Genomic DNA, 13596 nt, shown 5'->3' on the forward strand with positions numbered 1-13596 from the left:
TACATCTTTAGTGGGCATATTTTGTGTAGTTTTACTTTCATACAGTTTGCTTACAACATTTTCCTATTCTGCCTCTCCAGTCATAAAGCTCGACATGAAACTCTCCTTATTTTCTTGAGGCTTTTTTTTCCTGATCTATTCTGATTTATCAATTAGCGTACATAAGTGTTGCCAGCTCTGCCTCATTTTTGTAGCTAGTTTTTTTTTTTTTATCTGACTGATTGCTTGAACCAACTGAAAAGTGACTCCCAGTGACTTTTTCCCCAGATTCATGAGACCATCGAGTCCATCAGTCAGCTCAAGATCCAGAGGGACTTCATGCTCAGCTTCTCCAAGGACCCAAAAGGCTACATCCAAGAGTGGCTGAAGTCCCAGAGCAGGGACCTCAAGGTACAAACAGTTCAGGTGAAGCAGGAGGCGATACTGTTCAGAAAAGGCCTATCAGAGCCAAGGCCATGATGTCTATATAATGAATGGCAGAGGTCATCCAGAAGGGGGCATAGTGTATAAACCTATCAGAGCCACTCAGGTTGGCCTGTGACTGGTTGCAGGTGATGACGGACGTGGTGGGGAACCCAGAGGAGGAGAGGAGGGCAGAGTTTTACCATCAGCCATGGTCCCAAGAAGCTGTTAGCCGCTACTTCTACTGCAAGGTGAGAACATGGAATGTCTGCCATGTTGAAGTCAGGTTCAGAAAGCAGCAGGAAATGCTACAGGATGTTCTGCTCTCACTATTCGCTTTTTTGGTTCAAATACTTGTTTAACTGTGCATGTTCTTCAGTTCTTATGGTCATATATTCTCTTATGGCAGCTAGAGACTGTACCTCTTCCACTCTTTGGGTCTGTCATACAAATGACACTTTTCCTCTCCATAGATCCAGCAGCGGAGACAAGAACTAGAGCAGGCGCTGGCCGTGCGCAACACGTAAACACCTCCCTAAACAAAAAGCAATGCACCTGTCCCTCAGAACAGCATCCAGTCTCTGTCACACACGTTCCTGTCCTGGTGTTTCCTGTAGTAACTTACTGTGACCTGTTCGCTGGCATAATTAAGAGTCTCGCGGGACCTATGATTGGAGTCAGATTTTTGTATCCCAGGGGAATCGAATAGCGAAACTGTAAGGCAATCATCTGTTGGTGTTACAGAGAACAACCCTTTTATACAAACAAACTTCAGCGACGTTCTCTGGAGTTCCAGCAAGTTTGTATCTATGTACTTCCCCACACTCCCTCTTGTTAGTCATGCATGATCAAGACAACGCACACGCTACTTCGTAAAGACCATTGTAATTCACGTGTCTTCATTTAGGAATTCCCCCAAAGCACATGGTCACCCTGTCTGTCTGTAAACTGGAGAATGTGGGACCAGTAATAATCCAGTAGTACTTGAGGGGTGTGGAAATACCAGGAGGGGAGATTGCAGTTTTGCAGAAGCCACAGTGTCAGCATTTAAGCCAGGAGTAGTGATGTTCAGCACACGCGTGTCAGTATTGTTTGAGTTGTGATGGTGCTACAGATTCACGTTTAGTCAGTATTGAGCCTTCTTGTGTTCTGTCGATCAAACCAAGTCCCAAGCTGTGTTTACATCCTTGTTCACGTTTCTTAAGTAACCACATGGGTGTATAGTCTCTATGTGTCACTGTATGACGAGTTTTATATGTGCCATAAAAGCAGTACATATGACACAACGTCCAGCCTTTAGCGGGTGGAAACTGACCATTGTAGACAGACATGGACACCTGGATTGGAAACCATGTCCCGGATGGCCGTGGACAACACAGGAAAGCAGCTTCTCAGCCGTGCACCTGGTTAGCAAGAAGCTTACTCTGAACTTTGGTCTTCTCCTTGGAGTCCAGGGCACCAGGCATGGTCTTCTCTCGGTGCTGCAGGGCTACAGTGTCACAGCGCGCTAAAGAGGACCAGCATATTTGGGTTGGGTGGGGACAGGGTCAGTGGAGTCTCATTCTTTCTGCAGGCAAGACTGGTTATCTTATACGTTTGCTTTCCCAGAGTGTGTGCCTTTCTCCAGTTGAACTCAACCAGTCAGTACCATCATAGAGTCTACTAGGATTGAACTGAACTTCCCGCTAATGGTCTCATTTAGCTCTGAAGCTTTATTTGGGTTCTGGCTCCGCAAGTCCTACATGTTGACCTTGCTGTGGTATTGCTCTGATGTCATCGAGGAGCATGCTTGCTGGATGCCTGCGCTGAGGGTTGTTTGTGCAGCAGGAGGAAGCATGTGACTGTATCACCTAAAGCCTCCATAGAATACCTCAGTTTTCAGTGTTTGGGGCTTTTATTTTTGTGTTTTGTTCTTTTACTTACCAATACAAGTTGCCAGATGTGGAGAAAAAAAAGGAAAAGCACAGGGAAAATCAAAGGGAAATTGGGCTGTTATTGGCATGTTTCACCAGCATCTTTGCAGTCAGAGTTTTCTAAAATAAAATCTTATTGTTGCTTTTTGTTAAGTCCCTTTAAGTTCTGTGTGTCTTATCCATAGTCTAGGGAGGCCAGCTGATCGCATAGTCATCAGCATCCACGAAACAACCAATACTTTTCATGAATGAAGTGGAATTTTGTGGAGGAATGAAGGAAATATTACAGAACGGCAAATGAATCACAGCAGAGGTCTTTGACCATTGTTTTTCATAGTACTGTTAGAATAATGAAGTATCATGACTTAATTGTCACATAACATTAGCAGTGTTAAAGAGAATCTTGCTAATTCAAATCACAGAAGAGACCATTTTGGTAACTGTTAGTCAATAATTTTTTCTCTTTTAAATGTAAATATAAGACATGAAAATTTTTTCCATTAGTGTCCATCTTAATGAAGTGTCATATATTGAAGGCCGCTGATTATTAGCGGTGTGTCACTAATTATGTTTTTCAAAATTTGATAACTGTGTTAGTATCTTTCCCCCATTGATGTACATATAAGAATTGTTTTAATCTCTTCCCTGTCTATAATTAATACCCAGTCGGCTATTACTATAAAACAAAAGTCTGTTTCAAGTTGGACTTTGACACAAACATTTTTGGCATAGCCAAATATCGAGTTCGTACTAAGGTAAAGGGATTTTTATTTTTTTTTTACGTGAAGAATATGTAAATGATGGTTTTGATAAGACAGCTGTCACTGAGCATATGTGTGTTGTGTGACTGTTGTGTGTCCATGTCAGGGATAGGACCGTGTTTGCATTGTAAGACTTTCTAAGGAACAAAGGATGATATTTGCACAGCTGTAAACCTAGAGATGCTGACAAAAATGACACGAGCAGAATTAAATGTAGCTGCAGGTTAGTTCTGCATCCACGTTCAACCACGGGTTGCACTGCATGATGACACTGATATAATATTTACAGACTCGCCTCAGCATGGTCCTGACGTCCGTCGTCACCAAGTCACTGCCATTAAGGTAGCATGCTGACGAGGACCGACACGCCATTTTGGAGAAAGGGGGCTTTTCAAACCACTGTCCAGGCGAGTCTTAAAGACAGCGGCACGTAGCTTATTGCTGAATCACTGAGGGGCACACGTATGTGAAGTTTTTTGCCTTTCACTTTATTATTATTATCGATATTATTATTATTATTTTTACTATTACAAAGTGTCAGGGGAGATGCCTTGACTGTAGCCAGCATCTGTTTGGATGTTATTTCTGTCTAAATTTGCTGTTTTTGTGCAACGATCTTTCACGTGAATGGTGTGTTTGTATTATTAAGACTTAAGAAAATAAGTCTTCAAAAATATAAAAATCTTTGGAGGGGAAAAAATAAACTGAAACCCTCTGCCAATACTGGACAAAGGATTGTAAGCCTATGCATGCCGATTGGACGTGTTTTTATATTTAAAAAAAAAAAAAAAAGTTGAGTAAGCACTCGATCAGGAAGTTGAAATGAAGAAAAATTCTTATCTAACTTCCTTTGTGATAAACAGGCCTTTGGAATGGTATTTTTTTACTGCAACTTGTGAGCAGGTGGTAATTGCACTGGGCTATGCAGAGACTTTCCAAGGAAACTCAGTTTCTTCATTGCTGGTCTACGCAACACCGTTGTACAAATTTTTTCTCTGCAAAGGGATCGGCAGGTGCTCGCGGCGTACTTATGTATTTTAGGAGGAGTCTTGTAGGCCAACATTTTGGAGACAATCACTGTCTGGCAGCCGGAGAGCACCTCGTCTGCAATCTACAAGACACTGTGAGGTCACCACCTGGGAACCCCGATGCCAGCCTTGCCAACCACCATCAGAGCAGCGGCTCCTTGCTGGTTCCGAACCAAGCACAGCCCCAAACACTGTGTCGCCATCCTCCCTGCTTACCACGGGCCCCTTCCTTTGCATGCATCTATCTCCGGGGGCCCAAGGACATGTCAAACGGAGCATCCGACTCCCTCCTTGTTCCGGAGGTCTGTACAATAATAAGACACTGCTGAGGTTTCTCTGAGACCGCCGGGATGTAAATAAAAAGAGCATTTGCCAAAGTTTGTCCCCGTTAGGGAGTTGTACTGGTTTGTTCCTGTGTCCTGTTGAGTGAAGCATGTGTGTTAAAGGTCAGATCAGAAGAGCCTATGTATTACACATTGGCTTTTTCCTAGAAGGGCTTCTACAGCCATAGTCCTGTACTCTTATGTTTTCGTCAGGTTTTTCATTCCAACAAGCCACTGAACTGTCTGATTCTACTAAAACTTCATGGTACCGATTAACTTCTCTCCTTGGTGGTCACAGTGTTAGTGGTCTGTGGAGGGCTGGAGAAGCTACCGGACAGCAGCTTGCTAAGACCAGCTCTGAGAAGGTCTAGTTTATAATGTATTTTATATTTTGTTTTTATATATATATATATACACATACACACACACACACATACATACACACCACTGCTAGGCAATTCTAGTTCTCAAGGACCACAGTCTTGCATGTTAAAGTTCCCTTTTTTTGGGTAGCAAGTTTAAACAGTGCAAGCTGACACTTGATCAGGAATTGTCATTGCATTTTTAATTTATATATATATATATATATATATATATATATATAAACACATGTAACGTTGTAAGACTGACCAATGTGTCACCGTAATGGGTAAACTAGTTCAGCTGCTTCGACAAATACATGCTTTACAAACAAACCAAAAGTTCGGCCTTCCCTTTCGTGAGAACTGACGTGTTTTTCTGTTTTCGCCTTTTGCTGCCACCCTGACCCACTGTCGCCCAAAGTTGAATCACTGTCTCCTTTTTTTTTTTTTTTTTTTTTACTGGCCTCTGAAGGATGTCTTTGAAGAGATGTATTAAAAATGGAAATTTGATGTCAATGTATGCGATAGTATTTTTATTTCATATAGTCCCTGAACAAGTCAGATGTGCTCTATATACGGAATGTGGCAGCTCTTTGCTTGGCATCCTCACACTTCGGCAGGTTGTGGGTTCGAATTGCATCGCTACTCTGCATCTGTGGAGTTTGATTAGATGGCCAGTTCTCTTCTGAAGAATGTTATTCATGTGACAGACTAGCATCCCATCCAGAGTGGCTCCAGTGTCATTACCTCAGATCGTCCCATGGTTGACCCAATCCAAGAAGTTTGGATGGATGGACAGATATGTATTACACACCATCACATAAGGAACTATGTAGAAAGCAGCACAAAATGATTCACTAAGTCCTTTGTTTTGGCTACACAGATCTCATAATCCTATATGTTCTAGAACAGCGATTCTAGATCCATGGGTCGCGACCCAAATTTGTGCCATCAAGTTCTGAAAGGGTCGCGAGGCAGAGTTGGAATTGTAAGCATTTTAAAACCAGCAAGCTCCTATGCTGATCCACGATCAGACTTCTAAACCAAAATCCTGGAATTAACCTATATAAACGGGTCTTGAGTCTGCAAATTGTTAGTGCAAAACTAGTGAACACAACCAATCCAAGAAGCAAAACCACTGGCACATCCAATAAGACTTGTGCGATTGGCACTGATTGGCATAAATTGCAGAGTGCACTAGATCATAGCATTAATTTAAACCTATACTTGATACAGGGTCTCGACTGAGCTGGCAAGGTAAAAATTGGGCCGTGGCGCAAAAAAGGCTGAGAAGCACTGTTCTAGAACTTTCTATATTGTATTTACAATGTATTTACAAGTTATTGCACGTACCGAACAATGGAGTGTAGGATATGCAGGGGGTGTGTTGCTAGACTTGCTAAATACTACCCACCATGACTCCCCGTCTTGTGTGAAGGGAAAATAATGTGGCTTTTATGTGAAATCTAGCTGAACACAAATGATAAATTGTTATCTGTAAGGTGTTGTCTGCGGTGAAGTGAACAAAGGAGCAACAGTTCAGAACAAACACTTAAAATCAAGGCAAAACATTTAAATGTTCAAAAATGACCAAGAGCAGGGATACTCAAATGTAATGTACAATTGCTGAAATGATCTTGCACAAAAATGCATCGCCTGTTAATATTAACCAGAAATCAATGCAAAACGAGCGTTAATCACATTTTTCATTCAGTACTCCCATCATAATACCCCAAAATGTTACAAGGAGGCTTGTAGGCCAAAACTGTGTAGCAGCCAGAGAGCACCTTTCCCAAGGATATCAGGCTATGAACGCTCACCCCAGGAATCCAGACGTACCAGAAGGCTTCAGAGGAGAAGCACAAGGGGCAGCATTTGTAGGAAGCAAAACCATCTACACCACCGGGGCCAACACACTGAGGCAGCATTGTTACCTTCAGCCCTTACATCACTTCCCATGAAATGGAAAACTAAACAAGTCCCTGCGGCCGTGAGAAAAGAGAGAGACTTTCTCTGCCTATTTGGAAAGCAGACAGAAGCTCTGCGCTGGAGAGCAACATCCCCAGTAAATTCAACTCACATACAGTATTTATTAAGAAAGTTCCAATAACTCGCACACATTTCCTCATATAGATATAGATGAACCGTTTACATTCAACATTTAATATTAAAAAAAATATTAAAGCATAGCTGAAAATAATTTTCTGAACATTGCTCGTTTTGATCCCTGATTGTACTCATATGTAACTGGGCTGACATTAGCAAATGTAACTTAAAATCACTCGGGTTTATGGCACGTAGGATCTTGTACAACCAAACAACCTCAGTTGCAGTTACTCTTCATATACTCGTAGCAATGAGCAGCATTAGCCAAAAAGCATATGTTCTTCATGCCCAGTGAGGCAGCGGCACAGTCAAGGGAATTTTCGCACTGACCTACAAACTGCCCAATGACAGCAGTCAGCATGAATACATTCAGTCACTCTCCTTACGACGCTTTTGACTTAAGATTCCTGGCCCCATAGATGCAAGGCATGGAAGAAGTGCACATTGGAAAAAAATAGAATTAGCACGTAAATCAATGCCTTTCAAAAAAAAAAGTGATATTCTTCTTCCTAAACTGATGTTTATGAGAGACTGATGCTAGACAACGAATCTAGGCCCTCCAAGTTGTTTTATGATTTCCTGATGGGAATTCCCTCAATCATATTTAGATACGAAACATTGCTAATATGATGGGGTAAAAGACTCCTGAGTTCTACAAGAGCAGTAACACCTGACCAATGCATAGGCTAATTACTGCTAGCCTAATCTGTCCAAGAGTACCGCGGTCAGAGCAGTATAAAAAGGGTCCATGTACCCAGCTTCATAGCAGCTAGGTGCTGTTAGCTTGCTCTTGCTCAAAGAGAGCCATGGCCAGGTGCGAGCGAGACGCAAGGCCCTCTAGGTTGCTCAGTATACAACGCTGGTAGATGTCTTCACTGAAGCGAGGGTTGCAGGGCCGGCGCACATGCTTCTGGACTAGTGCCGGCTCCACGGCCCGGAACACATGGAGGCCAGAGTAGCGGATAAAGATATCATAGACGTCCATGCTTTCCAGGAGCTCGTCGTTGTCCAGGATGTCAGTGGTCATCTTGGTGCGAGCAGCCATGTAGTCCACATTGTAGAAGCAGGATTCGTCAAAGACATGCCGGTCAAAGTGGCCGTTGCGCAAAGGGTCAGAGCTGAAGGGGGAGCCTGCGGCAGAGGGCTGCTGCTCGCGATACATAATGGCTGGGTTATACTCCTGGAAGTGAATGGGGAAGAAGACCTGCCAATTATTTATAGCATTCATACGGCAACGGTTCAGGAAGTCACCGTTCACCTCGGTCCAGACGTTCGCCATAAAAAACAGAGTGTCCACTGGGTGCTTCTTGGAAATGATGTCCATGAGCTTGACCTGCGAAGGCACCTCAGTTTTCACACTGATCCATGGGATCTTCACGTCGCTGTACCGCTTTTCAACCTCTCCGATCATTGACTTGACCCCAGCAAAAACGTCTTCCTCCTTGACCCTCTGAGCATCGAACTGGTCGTAGATGAGGAGGAAGGTAAGAAGAACATTGTCGTGTGTGTCCAAGGCATTCATCGCATACGTATCCAGGAAGTTCCCCACATAATCCTGGTTATTAGCGGTGATGGGCAGGATGACTTGAACCCGAGTAGCCTCTGTAACATAAGGCATGGGGATGATCTCTATGGAGCTGAGGGGACGGAGAAGACCCACCCGCTTGGCAATGACCTGGCTGTGGCCTTTCTGGGTGAAAGCTTCCAGGACCAGGTCCAGGGTGTACTCCATGCCGCGCGTGGGGTCGAAGCGGCGGTAGCCATTCAGGAGCCGGTGCATGCGGAAGCGAAGCTGGGGCTGGTAACGCTCGTTCAGGCGTTCCACTGCAGTCTCCAGCACGACACTGATGTCAGCCTTATCCGCGCCCCGCAGCTCACACTTGGGGGCGCCGTTAGTGCATGAGTAAATGTGCTCCTCCGTGAAGTACTCCCAGCTGATGACTTCAAAACGCGTCTTAGGCTGGAACGGCGGATTTATGCCGATTGGCCAGCTGGCTGCGGTTTTACCCTCTGGCGTCAGCTCACTTAAGTTACTGATCTGGACCTGACCAAGGAAAACAGACATTGGGAATGAGATGCTGGGGAATGAGGAATCTTGGGGTGCATTCCCTGAGGGGCTCAACTGTGCTACAATTAAGATCCAGATTACCCAAGAAAAACCACCGTCTCTCCTTAAGTTACTATATTGCCAGTTAGAAACTTTCTCCAAAACACAAGTGCAGAAGTGCTGTTCACATCACTGTCTTAGACCCATAAGAACATTAGAATTTATAAAACATAACATTGACTTTACAGAAATATGTTATCCCTTATTAAAACTAAGCAGTATAACTAGAGAGAAAACCACTGGTACACACACACACACACACAGAGGGACCACTGGTAATTGCTTCAACTTGACAATTAGCTAAAGAACATCTGAAAGTCCCAGTGACACCGGTGTTTGCCTGTGAACTAGACTTGCTAAATTTACAGATGGAAAAGTGAGTGTGACTAGAAGACAGCAGCAATTGCATGTGGCGATTTAGATGCTGGAACGCAAAGCCAGGTTGACACAGGTGCCAAAGGCAATATCAAGATGAGCGGACACTCATTTTAGGTTGCAAAGTAAAAGGAAAGGCAAATACGTAAACAGCACTGACCTGTAGCTGCTGAATCTGCAAGTACGTCTGGTCCAACTCGATCTGGCTGAAATGCTTGTGCAAACGGTACATGAGGTCTGGCTCCGAGACTGGGTGGACCGTAAAGGCGTTCTTAAACTGCAGGCTGTCCTCACGCTCCGGGTCCGCATTCTTCCCCAGCTCGAAGTAGCGGTAACGCATCTCCTGGAGGCGCACAAGGACAGCATGATGTGGGTCACGGTGTTCTCGCACAATGGGCGGAATGCTGTCATAGAGAAAGCCAGCAAGGCCTATAGCAGGTCGCTGTGGTGAGACTATAATGGGGAATGATGGAGGTACGAAGATGCGCAGACACTTCTGAGAGTCGTCAGTCCAGATCAGGCCAGTGTTAGGAGGGTAAAAGGTCGGCTCTGCACCCACCGTGTAGAGTTCAGCAATGGCAGCCCATTGTATATACCACATTCAGACAGGGCCGTGTCCTTTTAACAGACATTACACAACTGGTGTGGTGATGTGTAGAGGAATATAGAATATATGACTCATCTGATTGAGAACAAGGAGGTGACTGCAAGCATCATTTTATGCAAAGTATAGAAACACACTTGCCGATTCACTGAAGCAATTAATTAGAGAACTGCAGGTACCATTTTCAGCATTTCCCACAAAGCCCTACTCCTTAACGGAAGCAGTCAAAATTAAAATTCTCTTTTCTGTGCAGCAATACAAAAGGGGAGGAAAAAAACTAAATGTGAACAGACTAAGATGGCAATCTGGTCCATCCAACAATCTCTGGAACAATAAATGCTATTTTGAATAATGAAAAACAGAATCCCAGACTTGCCTCTCTAAGGCAAACCGACAGAAGAGTCCTAAACAAACTTCAAAATTCAGTCAGTTTTTTTTTAAACACCAATAAAGTTTCATTCCCCTGTAAGCATAAGGTGCCACGCAATTAGGAAAAAAGACTCGAACGGCAAATAATCCTCAGGTTGTGACATTTTAATATTCGTTACCTGGTGCTCTTCCACGCAGTTCAGACCCAAGTAGTCGATGATGCAGCGGCCGAGCCACTCGTCGGGCCTGACGCTCAGGATGTCATTGCGGCAGGTGTCCAGGTGGGGCTGCAAGCGGGCCAGCAGGCTGCGGGAGAGCAGGTAGCCATACCCGCCGTGGCAGTAACGTGCACGCTCCTCCCCGCCGATGAACTCCTCCGGCCGGCCCATGTAGAGGTCCTGGCCGGAGCTCAAGTGGCCCACCAACTCTGCCAGCCGTTCGGCATGCGTGTACGTGTCGTCCTGCGCCAGGTAGAACCAGTCGTAGTCAGTACCATGGTGCTGGTGCAGGTGCCGAACCGTCTCATACATGAGCCAGACGGGCCGGTCGTCGCCGTGGGCAACTACAGTCATGCCGTGCGGCAGCTTGGCACTGCGCAAGCCAGTGAAGAAAAAGGTGCGGTGAGCGTGATGGGCCACAGTACGGTTCACAGCCACCGCCAGCGTGTTGAGGGTGGCGCGGGAAGTCAACACGCCCACCAGGAGGCGCTCTCGGATTCCCAGCTCTGTGTGAATGTAACGGGTCCTGAATGGGAGAGAAGATACAGCTACTAATTCTATAAAACAACATGTTGGCACAGAACCACACAGGAAACTCTACATATGTATGGCTAATAACAATGCCTGTGGCTTATCACACAGCAGAAAACGGCACTGAAATTTTAGCAGTTTAGCAATTTCATCACACCCTTCCAACGGAAAAAACGTTTCTGTTATCAGTGCTTATCTTATTCTCAGCCAAGTAGCAGCAAGATAAGTCTGGCTAATGCAGGACAGAGATGTCCGTTTTATCGAGTTTTAAAAAGTGACACTGTAGAGAAGACTGCACCCGTCCTCCTCCTGCATTAAGGTTTGGATAAAAAGCTGTGTAACAAATACAAAGATGTCAACAGCAGCAGAAGCCAACTGAGGCTCAGTCTACAGAACCACAAATTTTTTAGAAAATTGCACAACCCCACAAGGAAGTTCTGTAAACAGCATTTCTGCATTTCCTGGCACGTGCCTCTGGCTCAACAATGATTATTTTAGTGAGCCTCGAGCACTGCATTGTGCTGTAATGAAACTGCAAAAGAATATCCTCCATGTCATAGCATGCATCATTTAAAATGATCAAGTTTTTAAATCAAGCAAGGTAACATTAGAAAACACTACAAGGTGACACAACAAACAAGTATGAGATAAAATCTACATACACAATGATTTATAGTTCAATATGAATAACTGCCAATTAAACATTAATATGCAAAAAATATTCAAAAATGTATTTCAATACGTGGCACTGACCTATTTTTAAGATTTATAATATACCAGCAATCTAAAGGTTAACCTTGAAAAGGATTTGAAGTATAAATGGTTGATTATTCGAAAAAAATTAACTGGACAATAGCGATGGAGAAATACATGGATTGTCAGAAATATCTTTGTGAAACATTTAAGAGGCCGGCTGAGACTGACCGAAGCAAACAGAGTAACGATACACCGCAAGCGAACATGAGAGACAGAGAGTGAAGCTAAGCGAGAGGCAGGGACACGATCGGGTTTCTTAGCTACTTAGAAGAGCTTCAGCCACGTCGGACCCTTAGCATCCGAAGCATGCAAACGTACAGGCTCACATAGAAGCCCAGCTCCCTGTCAACTCCATACTTTCACATTTTCTTTACTCTGCTCCCAATGCTTTGCCAGACTGAGGAAGTTCTTTGTAGCACAGCCCATGCAGCTCTACTACGTGTCACAGAGGCGGAAGAGCGAATTGGACTCCTTGGCTGCTTCTGTGTTCCCTCTGCATCTCCAACATACTCATATATAGTTTTCATACATTACAGCAGGGGTCTCTGACTCCGGTCCTAGAGAGCTACTATCCAGTAGGTTTTCTGTCCCACTTGGCTGCTGATGAGCTGCACCTGTTCCTGGTATTTACCTGAGAGCAGGTGTGGCTCATCAGAAACCAGGTATGATAGATAACCTACTGGACGGTAGCCCTCCAGGACCGGAGTTGGAGACCCCTGCTTTACAGTATGTGTATTTTATAGAATAAATTTTTGCACAAATTATGTCATTTTTATATTTATATTATATTTTTATATTTCATATTTGATGACAGCTATTATTATCTGTGCAAATAGTCACCTACATCTGTACAGCTCCTTCACCTTCTACATCTGCAATCCTTGTGTTTTATCCTATTACCACGTGTCTTACTGTCTCTACCATTGTACTTTTCGAGCTACTGGATGCCTAAAATGCCTTAATTTCCTTCAGGATTAATAAAGGATCTACCTTACAGCAGTGTTTCTCGACCCAGTTCTCAGGGACCCAGATAGTTCACATTTTTGCTCCCTCCCGGCTCCCAGTAAATGCGAATAAAACAATCAAGAAAAAACCAAAAAGTCTGGAACACTGAAGAAAAGCCGCGCTGGGAGTTGGGAGGGAGCAAAAAATATGGACTGTCTCGGGGTCCCCAAGAACTGGGTTGAGAAACGCTGATTTACAGTAACTGCTAACAGTCTTCAGTGTTAAAAGCCAATATATAATACCATTTAAAGGACCCACTCCCCCCCACCAAGACCCTAACAAGGGTAGGTGGGAAGAAGGATGGATAATATAGCTTATCAGGTGTAATAAAAATAATATATTAAATACTGATGAGTTCACTTGAAAAGCTCTGCCCCCACACTCACCTAAGCACTTTCCTATGTGGCTTGCTAGGGTCCCTCTGGTATGGAATGACGCGAGGCTGGAAATCCTCATTAGCCAAGTCTCTGTGATTGCTCTGGGGGTCACCCTTTGGTCTCCCTGGCACAAGCCCACCATTAGCCAGCTCACTGTTACAGGGTTCCTCGGGCTCCTCCTGGTTCCAGGATACCATAAGCAGACTGAGGCTGCACCCCAGTGAGAGCCCTAGAATGAGGGGAAACGCCGGCCGGAAGAAGGCAAGCAGGGAGTAGACGCGCATGGCACCGAGTAACCGCTGCGTTTAGGGGAAAAAACAGGGAGGCCGTTCCTGGGTGGGTCAAAAAATAAATAAATC

General features: G+C 44.4%; 2 protein-coding genes across 7 annotated transcripts in view; one reads left to right on the top strand and one right to left on the bottom strand.

The window, feature by feature from the left end:
• The window catches only part of LOC125742373 (SWI/SNF-related matrix-associated actin-dependent regulator of chromatin subfamily D member 3), a 47345-nt gene extending 42864 nt beyond the window's left edge, over nt 1-4481 (top strand). For all 6 annotated transcript variants that reach the window (XM_049014347.1, XM_049014308.1, XM_049014337.1 and 3 more), the window contains 3 exons: nt 268-390; nt 552-653; nt 876-4481. In XM_049014347.1, coding sequence (XP_048870304.1) covers nt 268-390; nt 552-653; nt 876-929 — 279 coding nt within the window. In that variant the 3' untranslated portion in view covers nt 930-4481. The remainder of the gene's footprint in view (nt 1-267; nt 391-551; nt 654-875) is intronic.
• A 2378-nt stretch (nt 4482-6859) lies between these two features.
• On the bottom strand, nt 6860-13521 carry LOC125742368 (chondroitin sulfate glucuronyltransferase-like). The gene is made up of 4 exons (XM_049014294.1): nt 13247-13521; nt 10530-11094; nt 9538-9720; nt 6860-8939 (listed from the first exon to the last, which is right to left on the bottom strand). The coding sequence occupies exons 1-4, from the start codon at nt 13519-13521 to the stop codon at nt 7665-7667; spliced, it is 2298 nt and encodes a 765-aa protein (XP_048870251.1). The 3' UTR covers nt 6860-7664.
• Between the last annotated feature and the right edge of the window lie 75 nt (nt 13522-13596).

The sequence above is a fragment of the Brienomyrus brachyistius genome, chromosome 1 (genome assembly GCF_023856365.1).
Source record: "Brienomyrus brachyistius isolate T26 chromosome 1, BBRACH_0.4, whole genome shotgun sequence".
In the NCBI taxonomy this organism is placed as follows: Eukaryota; Metazoa; Chordata; class Actinopteri; order Osteoglossiformes; family Mormyridae; genus Brienomyrus; species Brienomyrus brachyistius.